This window comes from Cajanus cajan, chromosome 6, assembly GCF_000230855.2.
Source record: "Cajanus cajan strain Asha chromosome 6, NIPB_CcT2T_4, whole genome shotgun sequence".
In the NCBI taxonomy this organism is placed as follows: Eukaryota; Viridiplantae; Streptophyta; class Magnoliopsida; order Fabales; family Fabaceae; genus Cajanus; species Cajanus cajan.
The window spans coordinates 53,090,587-53,112,970 of record NC_138522.1 but is presented as its reverse complement, the minus strand read 5'-3'; the positions used below and the strand labels follow the sequence as shown (position 1 = coordinate 53,112,970).

General features: G+C 34.4%; 2 protein-coding genes and 1 pseudogene across 2 annotated transcripts in view; 1 reads left to right on the top strand and 2 right to left on the bottom strand.

The window, feature by feature from the left end:
• Positions 1-17,833, bottom strand: part of LOC114915833 (uncharacterized) — a 44,924-nt gene extending 27,091 nt beyond the window's left edge. Inside the window, exon 1 of the mRNA XM_083077620.1 lies at positions 17,102-17,833. The gene's annotated coding sequence lies outside the window, so the exon portion shown is untranslated. The remainder of the gene's footprint in view (positions 1-17,101) is intronic.
• On the bottom strand, positions 13,975-17,095 carry LOC145959140 (uncharacterized; annotated as a pseudogene).
• A 103-nt stretch (positions 17,834-17,936) lies between the features above and the next one.
• On the top strand, positions 17,937-20,177 carry LOC109796391 (protein NUCLEAR FUSION DEFECTIVE 4). The gene has a single exon (XM_020356067.3). The coding sequence runs from the start codon at positions 18,257-18,259 to the stop codon at positions 20,000-20,002; it is 1,746 nt and encodes a 581-aa protein (XP_020211656.2). The 5' UTR covers positions 17,937-18,256; the 3' UTR covers positions 20,003-20,177.
• The last annotated feature ends 2,207 nt before the right edge of the window (positions 20,178-22,384 follow it).

Below are 22,384 nucleotides of genomic sequence, written 5' to 3'. Positions count from 1 at the left end.
CGCATACCCACGACTAACAAGGTGTACCTTTGGGTCACCCATGATATGCTAACAAGGTGTGCCTTTGGGTCACCAATGATGTAACCAGGTGTTCCTTTGGGTCACCCACGATATGCTAACTAGGTGTGCCTTAGGGTCACCAATGATGATATGTGAACTTCCGTATGGCGCCACATGCATATATTTATGAGTTGAGTCTATGACATCATTGCATGATAAATAATTATATATGATAATGATTATGTGTGTGTGCTATTTAACTTTTATTTCTTCATCTACAACTGAGTGAGATGTTTCTCACTCCCTTGTTATTTTTTTTTTGTATATGTTTAAATTTATGTTGCAGGTGATCATCATCATGAGGATGTTGGTGATGAGGCCTAAAGGCTTCCTGGGGCATGCTCTGATAGGATGTGACATCGGATTTAGCTAGGATTTCTCTTATGTCTTTCTTGTTCTAAAAATATTTTCTTTTCTTGTGTAATTTAATAAATTATAAATTGATTCCTAACTAGGAGGCACTGCCACCTTTACTGGGATTAATTTATAATCTTTGTTTTATAATAACTTCTTGAGTTTAATATTTATGTGTATGAATTATGAATGTGCATCTTCTACCTTATGATACTTATTGTTTTATATCATTCTATGAAAATCTTTTATAAATATAGTTTATTCCAAATTCCAAAATTTTATTTTTTTATGTATTGGAATTATTAGAAGAGTTACCGTATTTTTATATACGTATTTTACTATTTACATATACGTATTTTACTATTTACGTATATGTATTTTACTATTTATGTATACGTATTTATGAATAGTATTTTACTATTCATATGCATAATTGAAGGCTGCGGAACCGAAGGGGGGCTGCGGAATTAAGTTTTAAAATTTAATTAATTCTAATATTTTAATGAATAGTGCATAGTAACTTTAATATTATAATAATGAAATAATATTATTTTAATGAATAGTACATAGTGCATAGTAATTTCAAAATTTCTATAAATAGGGGCCTAGGGTTTTGAAAATTCATAATTCTAGAGAGAAGGAAATTCTAGAGAGATAGAAAGGGAGAAAGAAAGAGAGGAGATTCTGCCCTAGTTCCGGTTCCGATTTAAGAAAAAGAGGAGGAGGTTCTGCCCAAGTTACTATTTATCCAGGTACGGGGGAAAAAGGGATTATTTATATGTAGAGTATATGAGGGTATTGGGTAGAATTTCTTAGGATCACGTTTAATTTATCTGAATGGAAGGCTGAGACTCCTTATTTCCCGTTAGTTCTTTTAAGTTTCCTACTTACTTGAGAATTTAAATATACCATGAAAATATAAATGGATTCCTAACTAGGAGGCACTGCCACCTTTACTGGAATTAATTTATATTTCCTTATTATTATCTGTATATATAATTTATAATTTGGAATAATTATTCTATTGAAGATATAAATTGATTCCTAACTAAGAGGCACTGCCACCTTTACTGGAGTTAATTTATATTTGTTATTATCTGTATATATATGATTTCTTGTTTTTCACTATATGGTAAGGAAAATGCGGTGAGCTAGATTTTGGAATAATGAGGGGTTTTACAATTTATCCCAATTATTCTAATTGATTATTATATTAATGAAAGTTATTATTATATTACTTGTTAATGGATAATCTTGATGTGACTTTGAATCATGAGTTGAGATGTTGTATGTGATTGTGATGTCTCACACTAATGACTAGAGATGGCACGGTTCTGTATAAGTGGTGCTACAGGGAGGGCGTGACCCTAGCATGGTGTGGGATGAGAAAAATAGTTAACACCACCACTTATGTCGCTTATGACAGCCCTGGCATAGGGTTAATTGCAAGAGATTGTATTGATTGTAATGTGATTGTGTTTCCTCACACCAAAATGGCGAGGGACGGCACGGCCCCTGGGTAAGTGATGCTACAGGGAGGGCGTGACCCCTGGTCTGGTGTGGGTTGAGTGAGGCAATTAACCTGTATCACTTGTGTCAAATGTGGCGAGGTCTTGGCATAGTGTTAATTGTTGGATTGGTATGAATTACGTATGTAGAAATGATTGTGAAATTGGCATGAATTATAGATGTTGAGATAATTGTTATATTGATGTGAATGAGGAAAGGTAAAAATGATAGTGTTAATCATAAAATCTAAATGGATTGTGATGGATTGATAAATTATGATACATGCTCGTAAATATTTTATTAAATAAAGAAAATATGATGAGATTTTAACATGGTGTGTTTGGATGTACTTTGCATATAGATATCTTCTTTTCTCACCGTATAAATTGTGGATATTTTAGGTGGAGAGGATCCGGCTGCGAGTGGCATATAGGATGCCAACAGTTTTATTTTGGGAAATGCTCTGATATTGTGACATCGGGGCAAAGGATTTTTAGGACGAAATATTCGTGTGAATTTGGTACTGTAATATTATTTTGAAAACAATTTGTAAAAACTCTTGTCTGTTATGTTTTATATTTTTGCTAATATGATTGTTCGAAGTTTCTCATGTGAACCCTTTTACTGTAATTGAAAGATTTATTACAATATATGTGTTGGGGTAGTAAGGGTGTCACATTTAGTGGTATCAGAGCAGGTCGATTCAATCGGCCGTAAGTTATGAGTCTACTATGCTTGTTTGGTAGATGAATGGTGTAGTAAATTGAATGTTGAATTTATTGATATAACGACGATTGATTAAATTTGTTATTTTAGAGTATGATTGTTAACTTTTCTGGGAGGAAAGAAAAACAATGGCAGGAGGTAGAAACGATCGTGCAATCGCTGATGCTCTGCAAGCGATGGCTCAGGCTATTGGTAATCTGAACCAACGACCAGAGATAGATTGGCTAGAGAGATTTCAGCGAAATAATCCGCCAAGCTTTCGTGGAGGCTATAATCCTGATGGAGCTGCTGATTGGATTTTTGAAATTGAAAAGATATTCCAAGCTATGGGATGTCCTTTGATACATAAGGTAACTTTGGCCGTTTTTATGCTTTCTGGAGAGGCTGGCATCTGGTGGCAAGGTTCTTTGCAAAGAATGATGGCTGCGGGAACTCAAGTAAACTGGGATAACTTCAAGCGGCTGTTCTTGGAGAAATATTTTCCCCGAGATGTGAGACATAAGAAACAGGTGGAATTCCTTGAATTGAAACAAGGAGAGAATTTTGTGGCTGAATACGTGACTAAATTTGAAGACTTGGTTAGATTCTGCCCTATGTATGATGGTGTAGACAATGAGGAGGACAAATGCGTGAAGTTTGTGAGCGGTCTTCGCCCTGAGATCAAACAAGTGTTCAATTATCAAGGGATTACTCACTACCATGAATTAGTAAACAAGTGCAGAGTATTTGATGAGGACAACCGAGCTAGGGTAACTCATTATAAGAGTGGAGGACCGATGAGAAATACTAAGTTTGGTTCAGCTAATAAGAATAAACCTTATACCAAGTTTGCAGGGGACTCAAGTTCTAAGGTGAATCATCAAGGTTCTACGCAACAAAGAAGCCAAGTTCCAATGGTTAGCCAAACTTCTGGAAGGGGAAGTGTGGGTTTTGTTCCACACAACAACTATTTTAAATGTGGAAAGCCAGGTCATAGGGCAGTTGATTGTCGGATGCAAAGGATAATGATATGCTTCAAATGTAAAGCAGAGGGACATAAAGCTAGTGAATGCCCTCAGAGTAGGAAAGAAATAACAGAGGCTGAAGGGAGCGCTAGCAAACCTCGAACCACAGGAAGAGTATTTGCTTTGAGTGGTGCTGAAGCTACTCAATCCGAAGACTTAATTCAGGGTATGTGTTTCATTAATGGAACTCCTTTAACCGTTTTATATGATTCTGGTGCGACTCACTCTTTTATATAACATGCATGTGTGTCTAAGTTAAAATTACCTGTCTCTTCCTTATCTTTTGAGTTAATTGTCGAAACACCCACTAATGGTTCTGTAATTACTTCTAATGTCTGTCCAAAATGTCCTCTGATTATTGAAGGTAGAGATTTCCTGGTTGACTTAATTTGTTTACCTCTAAGTCAACTAGATGTTATTCTGGGTATGGACTGGTTATCTTCCAATCATGTCCTTTTGAACTGTGCTTGTAAATCTATTGTTTTTGGTGAACCTGTTGAAAAAGTGAGTAAGGATTATTTGACTGCCAACCAAGTTAAGGTATCTATGCAAGAGGATGCCCAAGTATACATGTTGTTAGCTTCTTTAAATTCTGAGAAAAATGTTCTGATAAATGAACTGCCTGTTGTGTGTGACTTTTCGGATGTCTTTTCTGAAGTGTTTAGTTTACCACCTAGAAGAGAGGTAGAATTTTCCATAGATTTAGTTCCAGGAGCAGGACCTATTTCTATTGCACCTTATAGGATGTCACCCATAGAATTAGTGGAACTGAAAAAGCAAATAGAAGACTTGTTGGAGAAGGGGTTTGTGAGACCTAGTGTATCACCTTGGGGAGCACCCGTACTCTTAGTCAAAAAGAAGGATGGTAGCATGAGATTGTGTGTGGATTATCGCCAGTTGAACAAAGTGACCATTAAAAACAAATATCCATTGCCTAGGATAGATGATCTTATGGATCAGTTGGTAGGTGCTTGTGTGTTTAGCAAAATTGATCTTAGATCAGGGTACCACCAGATTAGAGTTAAGAAAGATGATGTACCTAAGACAGCCTTTAGAACTCGCTATGGACACTATGAGTACCTAGTAATGCCTTTTGGTGTGACAAATGCTCCTGCAATTTTTATGGACTACATGAATCGGATTCTTCATCCGTACTTGGATAAATTTGTAGTTGTCTTTATAGATGACATACTAGTTTATTCCAAGACTAAAGAGGAACATGAGGAACACTTAAGGGTAGTACTACAAACTCTCAGGGAGAATCAACTTTATGCTAAATTGCCCAAGTGTGACTTTTGGCTGGAGGAAGTGAGTTTCTTAGGACATGTAATTTCGAGTAGGGGTATAGCAGTAGATCCATCTAAGGTTGAGGCTGTGTTGAATTGGGAGACACCTAAGTCAGTTAGTGAGATTAGGAGTTTCCTTGGATTAGCTGGATACTATAGGAGATTCATAGAGGGATTCTCTAAGCTAGTATTACCTTTGACAAATTTGACTAGGAAAGGGGTTGTGTTTGTTTGGGATAGTAAATGTGAAGATAGTTTCCAAACCCTTAAGGAAAAATTGACCAGTGCACCTGTTTTAGTATTGCCTGATCTTAGTAAGACTTTTGTGGTTTACTGTGACGCTTCTAAGATGGGTTTGGGTGGAGTGTTAATGCAAGAAGGAAGGGTCGTATCTTATGCATCCAGACAATTGAAGGTACATGAGAGGAATTACCCCACCCATGATCTTGAATTAGCAGCTGTAGTATTCACACTTAAGATTTGGAGACATTATTTGTATGGTTCTAAATTTGAGGTGTTTAGTGATCATAAGAGTCTTAGGTATTTATTTGATCAAAAAGAATTAAATATGAGACAAAGGAGATGGTTGGAGTTCCTTAAGGACTATGATTTTGATCTTAATTATCATCCAGGAAAAGCTAATGTGGTAGCTGATGCCTTGAGTAGAAAATCTTTGCATTTGTCTTCTCTTATGATTAGAGAGATGGATCTTTTGACACAATTTAGAGACTTAAGTTTGACTTGTGAGGTGACTCATAGTAGTGTAAGACTAGGTATGACTCGAGTGACTAGCGAGTTGTTAAAGGAAATTGGAGAAGCACAGTTAATAGACCCATTTCTAGAGACTAGACGAAAGGATATAGGACAAGGGATTGGAGAAGAATTTACCTTGGGTGCAGATGGAGTGGTAAGATTTAAAGATCGGGTATGTGTGCCTAGTAACCCTACACTTAAACGACTGATACTAGAGGAAGGTCATAAGAGCAAGCTTAGTTTTCATCCAGGAGCAACGAAGATGTATCAGGACCTAAGAAAGATATTCTGGTGGCCTAGGATGAAGAAAGACATAGCTGAATTTGTGAGTGCCTATTTAGTATGTCAGAAGGCTAAGATAGAACATCAAAAACCTTCAGGACTGCTTCAGCCTTTGAGTATACCCGAGTGGAAGTGGGATAGCATTTCCATGGATTTTGTAGTTGCTTTGCCTAGGACTAGGCGAGGACATGACTCCATTTGGGTTATAGTTGATAGGTTGACCAAGAGTGCACATTTCTTACCTATTAACATTAGGTATTCTCTGGAGAGATTAGCTAGACTGTATATTGATGAAATTGTGAGATTACATGGTATACCATCTAGTATAATTTCAGACAGAGACCCTAGATTCACCTCTAGATTTTGGGAGAGCCTACAACAAGCTTTGGGAACCCAACTGAGACTTAGTTCAGCATACCACCCTCAAACTGATGGTCAGACTGAGAGGACTATTCAGTCTTTAGAGGATTTGCTTAGAGCCTGTGTTTTGGACCAAGGAGGAAGTTGGGATAGCCTTTTACCTTTGATAGAGTTTACCTATAATAATAGTTACCACTCTAGCATAGGTATGGCACCCTATGAAGCCTTGTATGGTAGGAGGTGTAGAACTCCTTTGTGTTGGAGTGAGCCTGGAGACAATGTCATCTTAGGACCTGAAATTGTGCAGCAAACCACTGAAAAAGTTAAATTGATACAGGATAGGATGAGGACAGCTCAGAGTAGACAGAAAAGTTATGCTGACAGGAGGAGAAAAGATTTAGAATTTCAAGAAGGTGATCATGTATTCTTGAAAGTCACTCCGTGGACTGGGGTTGGTAGGGCATTAAAATCCAGAAAACTTACTCCTCGATTTATTGGTCCTTTTCAAATTCTTAAAAGAGTCGGCAATGTTGCCTACAAAATTGCTTTGCCTCCTAATCTGTCAAATCTTCATGATGTTTTTCATATTTCACAACTTCGAAAATACATCCATGATCCTTCGCATGTGATTGAGTCGGATCATATTGAGGTTAAGGAGAACTTGACGGTGGAAGCTACCCCGGTGAGAGTCGAGGATCGAATGGTAAAGCAACTTAGGGGTAAAGAAATTCCTTTGGTAAAGGTTATTTGGGGAGGAGCTATACCAGAAAGTGCTACTTGGGAATTAGAGGAGAAGATGAAAGCTTCATATCCATTTTTATTTGCATCAGGTAATTTCGGGGACGAAATTTCTAAAAGAAGGAAAGTAGTGTAACATTCCAAAATTTTATTTTTTTATGTATTGGAATTATTAGAAGAGTTACCGTATTTTTATATACGTATTTTACTATTTACATATACGTATTTTACTATTTACGTATATGTATTTTACTATTCATGTATACGTATTTATGAATAGTATTTTACTATTCATATGCATAATTGAAGGCTGCGGAACCGAAGGGGGGCTGCGGAATTAAGTTTCAAAATTTAATTAATTCTAATATTTTAATGAATAGTGCATAGTAACTTTAATATTATAATAATGAAATAATATTATTTTAATGAATAGTACATAGTGCATAGTAATTTCAAAATTTCTATAAATAGGGGCCTAGGGTTTTGAAAATTCATAATTCTAGAGAGAAGGAAATTCTAGAGAGATAGAAAGGGAGAAAGAAAGAGAGGAGATTCTGCCCTAGTTCCGGTTCCGATTTAAGAAAAAGAGGAGGAGGTTCTGCCCAAGTTACTATTTATCCAAGTACGGGGGAAAAAGGGATTATTTATATGTAGAGTATATGAGGGTATTGGGTAGAATTTCTTAGGATCACGTTTAATTTATCTGAATGGAAGGCTGAGACTCCTTATTTCCCGTTAGTTCTTTTAAGTTTCCTACTTACTTGAGAATTTAAATATACCATGAAAATATAAATGGATTCCTAACTAGGAGGCACTGCCACCTTTACTGGAATTAATTTATATTTCCTTATTATTATCTGTATATATAATTTATAATTTGGAATAATTATTCTATTGAAGATATAAATTGATTCCTAACTAAGAGGCACTGCCACCTTTACTGGAGTTAATTTATATTTGTTATTATCTGTATATATATGATTTCTTGTTTTTCACTATATTGTAAGGAAAATGCGGTGAGCTAGATTTTGGAATAATGAGGGGTTTTACAATTTATCCCAATTATTCTAATTGATTATTATATTAATGAAAGTTATTATTATATTACTTGTTAATGGATAATCTTGATGTGACTTTGAATCATGAGTTGAGATGTTGTATGTGATTGTGATGTCTCACACTAATGACTAGAGATGGCACGGTTCTGTATAAGTGGTGCTACAGGGAGGGCGTGACCCTAGCATGGTGTGGGATGAGAAAAATAGTTAACACCACCACTTATGTCGCTTATGACAGCCCTGGCATAGGGTTAATTGCAAGAGATTGTATTGATTGTAATGTGATTGTGTTTCCTCACACCAAAATGGCGAGGGACGGCACGGCCCCTGGGTAAGTGATGCTACAGGGAGGGCGTGACCCCTGGTCTGGTGTGGGTTGAGTGAGGCAATTAACCTGTATCACTTGTGTCAAATGTGGCGAGGTCTTGGCATAGTGTTAATTGTTGGATTGGTATGAATTACGTATGTGGAAATGATTGTGAAATTGACATGAATTATAGATGTTGAGATAATTGTTATATTGATGTGAATGAGGAAAGGTAAAAATGATAGTGTTAATCATAAAATCTAAATGGATTGTGATGGATTGATAAATTATGATACATGCTCGTAAATATTTTATTAAATAAAGAAAATATGATGAGATTTTAACATGGTGTGTTTGGATGTACTTTGCATATAGATATCTTCTTTTCTCACCGTATAAATTGTGGATATTTTAGGTGGAGAGGATCCGGCTGCGAGTGGCATATAGGATGCCAACAGTTTTATTTTGGGAAATGCTCTGATATTGTGACATCGGGGCAAAGGATTTTTAGGACGAAATATTCGTGTGAATTTGGTACTGTAATATTATTTTGAAAACAATTTGTAAAAACTCTTGTTTGTTATGTTTTATATTTTTGCTAATGTGATTGTTCGAAGTTTCTCATGTGAACCCTTTTACTGTAATTGAAAGATTTATTACAATATATGTGTTGGGGTAGTGGCGCAGAGACCCTAGATTCACCTCTAGAATTTGGGAGAGCCTACAACAAGCTTTGGGAACCCAACTGAGACTTAGTTCAGCATACCACCCTCAAACTGATGGTCAGACTGAGAGGACTATTCAGTCTTTAGAGAATTTGCTTAGAGCCTGTGTTTTGGACCAAGGAGGAAGTTGGGATAGAAAACACTTCTCATTCTCATTCTCTCTTCTCTTATACTATTGAAATATATTATAAATTATGAAATGTGAATATGGAATGATGTACTATAGAAAATTCTGTAACATGTTAGATGTGGAGTCAATGAATGTATGACATGCATCATATGCATATATTATTCCAGGTGTGCCGCTGAGGCCGCATACCCACGACTAACAAGGTGTGCCTTTGGGTCACCAATGATGTACGCATATACTAGGGCAGAACAACCTCCTATGGATTCCTCTGGGCCTTCAGAGAGAAGAAGAGGAAAAGAATAGAGTATAAGAGAAGAGAGAATGAGAATGAGAAGTGTTTCTTGGGATGGTTTGCAATGGAGAAGTGAAGGTCTATTTATAGTCTCCAAGACACATTAAAAAAATGGTTTTCAAATTCCTTCATCTATCATGTTAAATATTCTAAAAACCGCAACATCTTTAACTCACGCTGGCAGCTTGACCCCTCTTCACTAAAACAGACATATCTGGAGTTCTAGAACTTCTTTTTGGGTGATTCCAACGCGATTGAAAAGATAGCATCCACGGCTACAACTTTTATGAAGACCACTTGACCAAATTCGGCCATCTAGAGGGTGCAAATCATCGTGCTAAAGAACGTGTCCACTAACCCATCCACCAACTTTAATAATTCATTCCATTAATTCATCCCACCAACTTTAATAATTCATCTCACTAATTCATTCCACTTAGTTTTGTCGAAGAAAATTTTAACCTGATAAAAGAGTCTCATAACACAAAGCTTTTTCTCCCAGAAGAAAACGGAAAGTTCTTTATTCCCTTTCCAGCGGAGAACAACAACAAACTTGTGCAGTTTTTCCAAAGAGAAAAGAAGCACAAAGAAATCTATGAAGATGATGGATGTTTTGGTCAACAAACACCCACCGATACACAGTCTATGGCCGGATCATCAGAAATGCAAGATGCCGGAGAAGACGAAGAAGTAATAGTCTCAAAATAAAAGACTATGACTCAACAAAAGGACAAACACTGTCTACAAAGACAGTTGTTATGATAAAAACCTTATCTTAAAGGAATCTGCTTTAAAGATAAGGCACGTTGTAATTTTATCTTTTAGTCAGAGTCTGTAGCCCTGTGACAGAGTAAATATGTGGTTATGACAACCCCACTTGACTGAAGGGGCATTTGTGTCTTTATTTTCTCTTTTGTCTTCTAGTTTCTAGTTTTCCTTTAAAAGGACCCTCTTGCTCTACTTGTAAGCACGCAGAAGTTGATATCAAATATATCCAGTGAAAAGAGTGTTCTCTTGTAGTGTTCAGTGTGTTTTGCTCCTACTCCTTTCATATAAAATTTGTAAGTATTATTTTTTAAAAGATGGTAGGCTAAACCATTCTTTTGGTAGTTTTTAGAATGCCGTAGTTATTTCTTTTAACACATGCGAATATAATTTAGAATACTGGATCTCTATTGAAAAGATAATACGGTTTACAAAAACCTGGGATTTGTAAGCCTGAAATTTTTCAGGTGTGCCCTTGATAAGTGTTTTGAGAAAGAATAGTTAGGTTGCAGGTAGAAATGAGGCAATGGTAAGACCCAAAAGAGTGGGCTGAAGTAAGACCTCTATGTTGCCAGAAGATGCAAGGAAATTATCTTTCTCCTATTATAAAATCCCTATTGTCATTTTAATAAAGATCCAGGTTTTTCATTATATTCTATACTGTGTTAAAGGTAATAACTCATTGTGTATTTCTAAAAACTATCATACTTATCTCTCTGCTTTCCGCATCATCTACTCTGATTTCATACTTTTGTATTAAAATCCCTAACTAGGAGGCTCTGCCACCTTTCCTGGGGTATCTTTATAGTTTATAATATTTTATTTTCCTAACGGTCATTTACATTTAGTTTTTTATAATTATCCATTTCCCCATTTATATATTGCAATCTATATTCATAATCAATATATTAGTAGAATTACTATTCCTTTATATTAGTTTTAGCCCTTAAGGGCATTTTTAAAAAATTTCTCAGATACCAGTTTTTGCTGGTATCAGAGCGGTTACGTTCTGGCCACTAAGAGAGATCTAGAGACTCTTATAGAGAATCTAGATAGTGTTAACAAAACTCAAAATATTATCCTTTCTAGGATAAGATATTTGGAAGAAAAAATAGATCAGGTTTTTGAAATCTTGAAAACAAAATCTCATCCAACAAACGGAGATTTAGAAAAAATTTCTAAACAACTTTCTAAGCTCAGTCTTGGAACTAATACCTCCACAATCTCCAGTTCTAACAAATATATTCTAGCTAAACCTAGAAAATGACAAATAGAACTCAAACACAAACCCTTCCTTTTACAGGAACCTCACAAACCCTTACGGGACATACTCCCATAGGAGAATCAATAAATAGACAACCTGGAATCTTAGACAGATTTCTTAGAAGAACAAATTCAAACACACGCCAACTAGAAGAGATAGTTGACATACAATCCAATATAGATATTGGAACAAATTCTAGGATAGATTCTCTAAATCCTAGACAACTATACAATCTAAATTGGCTTAGTTCAGACAGAACTAGCCTCTATAGATATCGTCGTTTAGATGACTTTCATTTACCCGACGAACAACATGAGATTATTAGACTAATCTCTGAACCAGTTGGTAGACAGCTTCTAAGTACCCAAAGGAGATATGTTCATTTAGGACTTATCACTATAGGGATTAGAACTCTAACTAGATCCTTTGTAGGAGCTAAAGCCTTCCTTGTCCTTTTTGATCGAAGGTTTAGGGATAACAATTCTCAGGCTATAATAGGGATAGTTGAGGTTGACCTCAACCAACCTGTTTCCCTTATATACATAGCTCCTAATTTTACAATGAATCTTGCAGATTTTATTCAAAATATAAATCTGGAAGTACAAACTAGAGGTTTTGGAGAAAATTTTGAAGGAAATAATCTCCACTTAGATATAACCTTTATAGGAAGAATAAGTGATCATATATCTCCCAGATATAGAATCAATACAAATCCACTGATTACCTCCCTAGGATCAAATGGAATACAATTTCTTCCTCCACAAATCTTTGAATCTAGAAGAAACCAAGGAATTGAATGGCAAACCCATCTTAATTCTGGATCCACTAGAACTGCTATTACAGCACCACAAATAGCCATCATGACAAATCGAAGAAACAGCCTTTCTGAGTTGCACTTAGCCTGATCATAATTTATTTTACGCTCCTGACCAATACAGGAAGCTTGATCAATCGACTCTAGTTTGTTTCCAAATGAGTCGAGACCCAGTAATTGCTTACCATTAGGTAAAGCCCTCATACAACCAGCCCATACCTGCTGAGAGGCATCGGTCTCATTGACTTAAAAAATTGTCATTTGAAGGATTGTAGAGTTGTAGCAAGGTTTGAATCTTGCTCTTAAGAGATTTCACAATCTGTGTCAGTTGAAGTCCACGATCAGGGTGTTTTCTCACTGATTTTCTTTTGTAGTATTTTTCTTTCATGGGAAAGGTTTTTCAGGTATCCCTCATTGGCTATATAGTTTAAACAACCAAGGAATCTCTGTATTTGTTTCCTATTTTCTAACTGGTCTGGAAAGAGATGGATTTTTTCTTGGACATGAGAAGCTAAGCTTATCTCTCCATTTTGTTTGATGATGGTGCCTAAGAATTCAATCTCTTACTTCATCAATTTGGATTTTTTGGCAGATATGACGATGCCTTTTTCTTTGATTCTCTCAAGAACTTTGGCAACATCTGACTCATGTTGTGAAGATGTTCCTTTTGTAAATATCAAAATATCATCAATATATGCAAGACATATAGATTTTAATCCATCAAGGGATTCATCCATGAATCGTTGATATATTGAAGGAGCTTGTTTTAAACCGAATGATAAAACATTCCATTCGTAATGTTTCTGAGGCGGACATGAAAATGCCGTCAGAGGTTTTGTATTTTCATGAAGACGTAATTGATAATAACCAGATTTTGTATCAAGAGATGAAAACCAGTTACATTCTTTAATCTTTTCTTAGTAATTTGTAAGAATCACCAATTGTTGCTTCATTCATCTTTTTATAATTGATAACCATACGGCGTTTACCACGTTTTAATTCGTTATGGTTTTCAACATAAAAAACTGGAGCTGAATGCGGACTTGCTGAAGGTCGAATTAAACCTTTCTTCAGTAAATCTTCACATTTTGTTGAAATTCTTCTACATCTCTTATTGTATAAGGAATCCTATTTGGGACATTGATTTCCGCAAATGAATCTTTAAGCCTTATCTCAATTGTCTTGAAAAAGATGATTGAGTTAAGAGTAAAGTATCTCGTTTCTTGTAATGATGTTTGTAGGAACAAGTTTTCTTTCAGTTGGATTTGAAAGATTTTTCCAACCAAGTTGAACAATAATTTTTCTTTGAATGAATGGTTCATATAATTTTAGAAAATTGTTTCCTAAAATGATATCTAAACCTGATTCATGCAAATATACTGATGGTATGATAAAATCATATCCAGCAATTTGGATTACAAGATTTTGTACTACAAAGTGCATGTAGTGTTTTGATTGATCAGCAATGATAATTTCTTCTGGCTGTGTCAATCTTTTCCAAGATCTTGAAATCTTTTTGCTTCCAAAACAGAATGTTGCTCCTGTATCAATGTAAGCAGGATAACTTCTATTTCGTATTTTTATCACAATAAAAGTGACATTTGGATTACCTTTAGTCAGAATTTTCTTCTTCATCGGATGATTCCGAAAATTCATAGACTGAAGTTAACTTATATACCTCATCATCCGAAGATAAATCAGATTCTATAGGTTCCATATCATAGGAAACTATTAATTTTAGAAATTCTTTCTTAGAATTCTGATTCTTCTTTGGACATTCATTGGCATAATGTCCTTCTTCATGACATAACCAACATGTGCATGATTTTTTACCTGATGGACATGCATCTTTTTTCTTGAATCTTTTCTTTTGAAAAGGTTTTTTCTTTTTGAAATATTTGTTTGGATTTTTCTTCCATTTCTTTTTAGAAAATCTAGTTTTCTTAAAAACTGTTTTTCTTTTACTTTTGGATTTCTTAGACTTGTTACAGCCATAAGATCCAACAGAAGAAGAAATCTTCTGGAAACAAAGGCTTATTGCTGCCTCTTTTTTCGCAATCTTTTTCGAACATTGCTCATTGATCCACAATCTTGTTGCAGTAATTCTGCCTCCAAGTGTGTCAGCAATTGTTCCAAGTGTCTCGTCGAGACGTTTTTCTAAAACCTGAAGGTTTTTTAGAGCACGTTCGAGTTTGTCCCTAACTCGTTCGTCTGTCATAGCTTGTTGCTAAGCTCTTTTACTAGATCTATAACGTGATCTATTGCTTCTTTTTTCTAACCTTTGACCTTCTAGTTTTTCTAGGATAGGATCAACGGCTTGTTTGACTATAGAATGAATTTCTATCTGGAGTTTTTCAACTACAGACTTAAGGTCAGCTATTTGTTTTTCTAGTTTGTTATCATCTTGTTTTTCCGTGAGGATATTCAAGATAGACTTTTGGTGCTCATAAAGAGTATCATACTCTTTTTTGGCTAGAGATTCTATAGAATCTACATCCTGTCGGATGCTTTTTCTATTTATCTCTAATTGGTCTATTTGCTTGGTAAGGTGATCCTGAAGGATTTCCTTAAGCTTTTTGTTTTCTTCTAAATCTAGATGTTGGCTTCTAGATATGGAAGGTATTTGGTGCAATACTAGAAATGATAACACTTATTGTATTGTATTTAATGTTCTAAGGGTATATTGAACATTATGGGTTATACTAGTAGGTTTGGATTCTATTTTGTATCCTCCTATAGCATAGTCTGCTCCTGGTAAGAGATTCTGTGGAAGTCTTATCAGTTTTTGTTTGTAAACCAGAAATGGTTTAGTTATAGGGATGTCACTGTTGACTAACTCTATTTCTGTCAAGGATTCTTCCTCTAATTTTTGGTCAAAATATTCGAGAATAGGATTCTCAGAATATAGTTTTTCCATGGTCAAGGATTGTTGTTCTAGCTCTGATACCAGATAAACGCGGCGCTTTCTGGGTAAGAACTTTTTACCTAGAAAGGTTATTTCTCAAGGCTTCTACTCTGATCCTATAAAGGTCACGAGTTCTGCTTGTTGCGGAATTTTCTTCTAACATGTTTGTTAGAGACTTAAACCAATGAATTTCAGAAGGTTGATATTTTCTTCCTTCTTCATTCACCTTTTCTACCAATTCTAAGGCTTGATTCAAGCTCCTTTCCTTGGTTTCATAATGCGAGACCCAATAGCCTGCAGATTCTATTCCTCTTGAGGATTGTTCACTGAATTTCTTTTGAAATTCTTGAACCTTCTTGAGGTGTCTAACTAGGATTCTTGAACCTTCTTGAGGTGTCTAACTAGGGTAGCTTCTCAAGTTTCTCCAGGCATCTTAGATTCTTTTATCTAAGCTGTCTATTTTTTCTGAAAGGGTTGAGACTGTCTCTTTCAGTTTAAGGACCTCTTTTTCCTCGTTGTATAACCTAGCAGGTGGCTTTACAACTAAAGAGTTTTGTTTTTCTAAGATAGGTCTGACTACCTTAGGTTCTATCCTTTCGGATGAAAATCTAGGTTCTCTAAGATAAGCCTAGACTCTTTTTCTTCTCTCCTTACTACAGGGCTATTTAGCTCTATGAAGGGAGTAAACAATTCATCTATATGAATTTTTTCTGTGTTTGAATTCTATACTATGATGAGAATTAGACAGAGCATAGTTGATGCGATAACACACAGAAAATGGATGGTTACCGGTTTTCATAAAATCTTTTCTCAAAAATTTGTATTCTAAAACTATAGATCTGTCAAGATTATATCTTTTATGGCTAAACCAATTTGAAGATTGATATCAAATTTGATTTTACCCATTTTTAAATTACCTGAACCTTCAGCAATGATAGATTCATTGTAATTTATCAAACGATTGTCGCGCAAAACAAGTTGTAAAGGCGAATCGATTCCTTTCATAAAAGTGCTTTTTATGATAACTTGACAAGTAGAAATATGAACATACTTGATTTTTGTTCTTTCTTTTTCTGAAAAAATTTTTATTCTTTCAGAAATTTGTTTTTTTGTCAATTGCAGAAAGCATGACAGTTCCAGTAGTTTCTTCAATTTTGACAGGGATTTCTCCAGTCATAATTCCAAACTTCAAAATATTTTCTCGAGAGAAAATTCTTTTGATGTCTTTAAAAACAGAGTTTCTAAAGTTTTCATTTTCTTTCAAATCAAAATCTGATTTTTCTATTTTGTTCAGATCTAAAAGACCATCACAAAAATAGTTTTGCTCGTTTTCCAAATTCGAAACTAATTCCATTCTGAAATAATTTTCTAAATTGTTTCATGGTGTAGTTTTACACGAGAAATTTTCAGAATCAAATAATCACTTGTTATTTTGAAATCAAAATTTTCTAAAAAATCCATTCCAAGGATTATTTCATTCTTATCAACTTCAGAAATCATTATCTTAAGTTGGAATTGTTGATCTTTCAAAAGATTCAATTTTATCTTCGCAAAAGAAGTATATTGTTCAATTTTTCCTTCAAAGTTATAAACTTTGCTTGGTTCTTTCAATGTATGAATGTTATCACACAAACCTTTGCAAATGCATGACCAAGATGCACCTGTATCTATAAGAATAGGAACTATTCTTGTTTCTTTATGCATAGTAATTCTACCAACAATATGAAATTGAAAGTAATTTGAATTATTAATCAAAGAGGTTTTCATACCTATTCGTTTTCCGAGTAGATCTTTGGATTTGTTTGTTGAATTCCTTCCGGGATTCTTTTGATTGGTTGAAACGAAGAGAGAGTATTTTACTACTCCTTTTCTGAGGATTTCTCCTTTTAAAACAGAAGCTAATCTGTGTCCGTCCTGAACAAACAGGTTGAATACCTCGTCAAAGAGATATTATACAAAATCCGGCGAAGGATCTTGCTTGTTCAGGATCAGGATGACTAGCCAGCGTCCAGAAGTGTATACACCACTTCACGCTTCGGCGATAATATCCCTATTCAGAGTGTTACCTCAAGGATATTATCCTTCCCCGAATGAGAAGTAGGAAGAGGGCTGTTACAAAGAAGCACTCTTGCTCAAATTTTACATTGAGGCCTTATTTATAGATAGACGGGGCGACTAACATCCTTAGTGGCCACGCTGCTTAAGATCGTGCAAGATAAGGACTACATCTTAGCTGTCCACTTTTATTTCTTCGTCGTTTTCTGCCGACGAAATTTAATTCAACAACTAAATTTTATGAATGGCTAATGAGAGCAAGAAGAACGTCATATGCTACGTCAGTTCATCCCATGGAAAGAAGGTCGTGTCTGAAAGATGCATGACTGCTGTCTTCTGTTTGTGGAATTCATATCTTCACCATTTCTTCTCTCTATACGTTTCTCTCCACTTCTCTTTAGTTACATGCATGTTTAATTTATAAAACCTCTAATGTAATCAAATGTTATAGTTATCTGTTATCACAGCTAGCTTCTACCACTTCCTTTGCCCATTAATCACATATTCATAGCCATCATTTTTTTTTCTAACGTAAGCGCCTCATTTCTCATTCCTCATTCCTCATTGTCACCATTGGGTTGTTGAGCAGCACGCTTAGAGTGCTTGTCTTTCTAAACTAATATATTAATTTTTTTTCTTTGTGCTTAGCACACCATTATTATAAAACTCTTTCTTTTAATACCATTGCTCTTACTTTTCCGCAACTTTGGCGTCACATGTCAAACCATAATGATTTCCTCTGCAACTGTTTTTTTCCACACACGTAGGGAAAAAATCTTCACACTCCCATCCATTTAAACGTGGTTATGCACCATTTACCAACACAACCAAAGAAAGAGTGGTGTTTTACCCCAAATTAACACAACATCATGGTGATGGCAAAGTTCACTGGTGGTGGCTTGAGCTACCATGTTCTCACTGGCCATTGGTTCATGCTATTTGCATCTTTGCTCATCATGGCAGCTGCTGGTGCAGCCTACATGTTTGGCATGTACTCCAACGAAATCAAAACCTCTTTGGGGTACGACCAAACCACTCTCAACTTGCTAAGCTTCTTCAAAGACGTTGGTGCCACCGTTGGAATCATATCCGGGTTAGTGAATGAGATAACTCCACCCTGGGTGGTTCTCTCAATTGGGATCATCATGAACTTCTTCGGCTACTTCATGATATGGCTCGCTGTCACTGGCCAAATCACCAAACCCCAAGTGTGGTTAATGTGTCTTTACATTTGCATTGGCTCAAATTCTCAAACCTTCGCCAACACAGGTGGCACAGTCACGTGTGTCAAGAACTTCCCAGGAAGCCGTGGCAATGTTTTAGGCCTTCTCAAAGGCTACGTTGGTCTAAGTGGTGCCATCATCGCACAACTCTACCATGCATTCTATGGTGATCACAACCCTCAGGCTCTTATCTTGCTCATTGCTTGGCTCCCTGCTGCTGTTTCCTTCCTTTTCCTTCCAACAATAAGGATCTTGAATACCCTACACCAACCCAATGAGAACAAAGTTTTCTACCACCTTCTATATATCTCACTCGCCCTAGCTGGATTTCTCATGGTTTTGATCATCATGCAGAACAAGCTCAGTTTCACAAGGTCTGAATATGTAGCAGATGGAATTGTGGTATTTTTCTTTCTTCTCCTCCCACTTGTTGTGGTATTTAGAGAGGAATTTAACCAATTGAAAACAAAAACACAAGGGTTGTCTGATTCTACACCGCAGTTGAAAGTAGTCACTGATGTGCCACACCCAAATTCAAACGTGGAGCAAGAAGTACAAGAAAGTTCTTGTCTAGGGAACATACTCAACCCTCCAAAGAGAGGAGAAGACTACACCATTTTGCAAGCTTTGTTCAGCATTGACATGCTGATTTTGTTTATTGCAACAACATTTGGTGCTGGAGGAGCATTAACAGCCATAGACAATTTGGGACAGATTGGACGGTCATTGGGATACCCTAGGAAGAGCATTACAACATGTGTGTCGTTATTAAGCATATGGAACTACTTGGGAAGAGTAGTGGCAGGTTATGCCTCTGAAATCTTCTTGACCAAATACAAATTCCCTCGTCCCTCTATGCTCACTCTAGTTATCCTACTCTCATGTGTTGGCCATATTCTGATCGCACTTGGTGTCCCAAACTCTCTCTACTTGTCTTCGGTGATTATTGGGTTCTGTTTGGGAGCTCAATGGCCACTAATGTTTGCAATCATATCAGAAGTATTTGGCCTTAAATACTACTCCACGTTGTACAACTTTGGAGCTGTGGCAAGCCCTGTTGGGTCTTACATTCTGAACGTAAGATTAACGGGTGTTTTGTATGATAAAGAGGCTTTGAAACAGTTGAAGGCGAAAGGACTCGCGAGAGAAGCGGGGAAGGAACTAAATTGCGTAGGGGTGCAGTGCTACAGAATGGCGTTTATCATAATCACGGCTGCAACGCTGTTTGCATGCATTGTTTCGTTTATTTTGGTGATGAGGACTAGAAAATTTTACAAAGGAGATATCTATAGAAAGTTCAGAGTGGAAGATGAAAAATCGGGGAATGAGATAAAAATTGGTAATAGTATTGTTTTTCGTGAAACAGAAGAAGGACACCGCGATGTTGCGTAGCACCAGAAGCGGCTTAGTGGAACAAGATAAAAACAATATTAGGAAGTGAATAATGTTTGAAAATTCTCAGGTGTCGTTAGCATGCCATGGAGTTGCAATACCAAGTTACCATGTTTGATTACTATAGAGTTGTTAAACTGTCATATTTAATAGAAAATTAAAATATTTTTAAAAACATTTAAATGTATTAATTTATTAATAAATGATAAAAAAAATTATATGTATATAAGAAAGAATATATCTTTTTCAAAACAATTAATTTAGAATTGTAAATCAGTAGATATTATTTTTATATAGAATTTTGATAATTAAATATAATTTTTTTATACATATATAATTAATTAGTTGTTGATTCTTGAACTTTTGTATAAAAAACATATTTATAAAGATATTAATTCCTTAAAACTCATAAATAAAAAATATCAATAAGTTATTAATTTGAATGATATTAAATTTTATTTTCTCAGGTAAAATATTAGAGTTAAGTTTTATATACAAGTGTGATCGAAAAGGAGTAATTATATTAAAAGTGATTAATCGATTCTATAATAAAAATTAATTATTGAAAAAATTGATAAATATTTATAAATTTTACCGTCATTTTGTTGATATGACTGAAATAAATAAGTAATCATAAAATATATGATAAAATCTAGTTGGAGTTATGAGTTCGTTGAATTTAAATCTTATAAAAGACCTATAATTATTATTTTACAAAAATACTTACAATCTATTAAAAAAAGTAAATAAATGAGAAAAAGATGTTTGACCTTATAACTTACATAACATGACACAAACTCAGACTAGTTTAAGTTGAATATAATAAAGAAGTGAACCCGATCTAAGCCAAAAAGCTTAGTGATATTAAATAATATATAATAGGTGAAGCCAAAGTAATTTGTGTAGAAATGCATATGAATGAGTATGAGAGGAAGAGAAGGAGGTGAGTTGGATCTATTCCTTGGAAAGATTAGACATTGTGGCGACTGGCGAGAAAGATGGATAGTGAGTGGCTGTGGCCTGTGGGGGAAATGAGAAAGACACATGACACCTCCCCATTTCTTCCCTCTACGTTTCTCCACTTCTCTTAATTTACAAATATTTTTATAAAGTCATTTTTTTAGTTAATAACTTTTTTACTGTACAGTTATTTTAATTAAAAAGAATAATTTTTTTTATTATTAATAAATCAAATATATGATATATTAAATAAAAAATTAATTACGGAGATCAAAATTTATAAAAAGTTTTAAATGAATAAATTATTTGAACTAAGAATTTTTTTTATTTGTATGAAATGTCTAAAATTCAAGTTATTTAAAAGTTATGATATTAGTATATCAAAATTTAAAATTGGAATTAAACTAAATAATAATATTTGAAACAAATAGAAATATTAAATGTTCAATATACAAATTAAAAAGTAACATAACCTAATGAAAACAAAAAACCTTCTAAATTAACGTAACCGTTCACTAAATCTAGAATCATTTTTTTCTTTCAATAACATACTTGTTGGTAATCTAGAATCAATTTATTTTGCCAAGACGCTGATCAAAAATAAATATTGTGATAAACTTAAAGTTTAATTACATTTCAATTGCATTCGATATATAACTCAAAATTGATTTTATCAAAATTAAACCTATTTCATTTCAAAACAAAGAAACCCGTGATTTTTTTCATCAAAATCAAAATTGTTGTATATTATATTTAATAAAAAATAATTAGGTTTTGTTTCCTTAGTTTAAAATATTTTTTTTTTTTAATGATGATTATATTATATATATAAAAAAAACTCATATGTCAAAAGAAAAAACTGTGAAAAATTTAATGGGGTTTCTTCTTTAATAAAAATAAATTCAATAACAAAAACATTATAAATTTATATTAACAGTGTATACTTATAAATTAATTTTTATGCTAACAGAATTAATTATCTGTTATTTAATAATAGTAATAATAATAATGTATGCCTATATTTAACTAGTAGTAATAATTATTATTCTATTAAATTTATAATAACAATGCAATGTTTAATTTTAACATTATTATATATTTGTCTTATATACTTAAGTTCACATGACTTATCTATAAATTTAGTATTTTTTTTATATCAATAAATATATAAACAAATATAGAAAATTATATGAAATCTAAACCAACTTCATGCAAAATAAAATTTGGAAGACTTCTCCACTTAATAAACATCGAAATAAATATAATTTTTCATTCGGTCAATACATAAGCAACAATATTATCCTCTCTAAGAGTACTTTTGCAATAGACATGACAATGACAACTAAAAATTCTCTAATATTAATAATAATATCTGCATGTTTACATAAAAAAAAAAGTCATATTACAATTACTCACAAAATA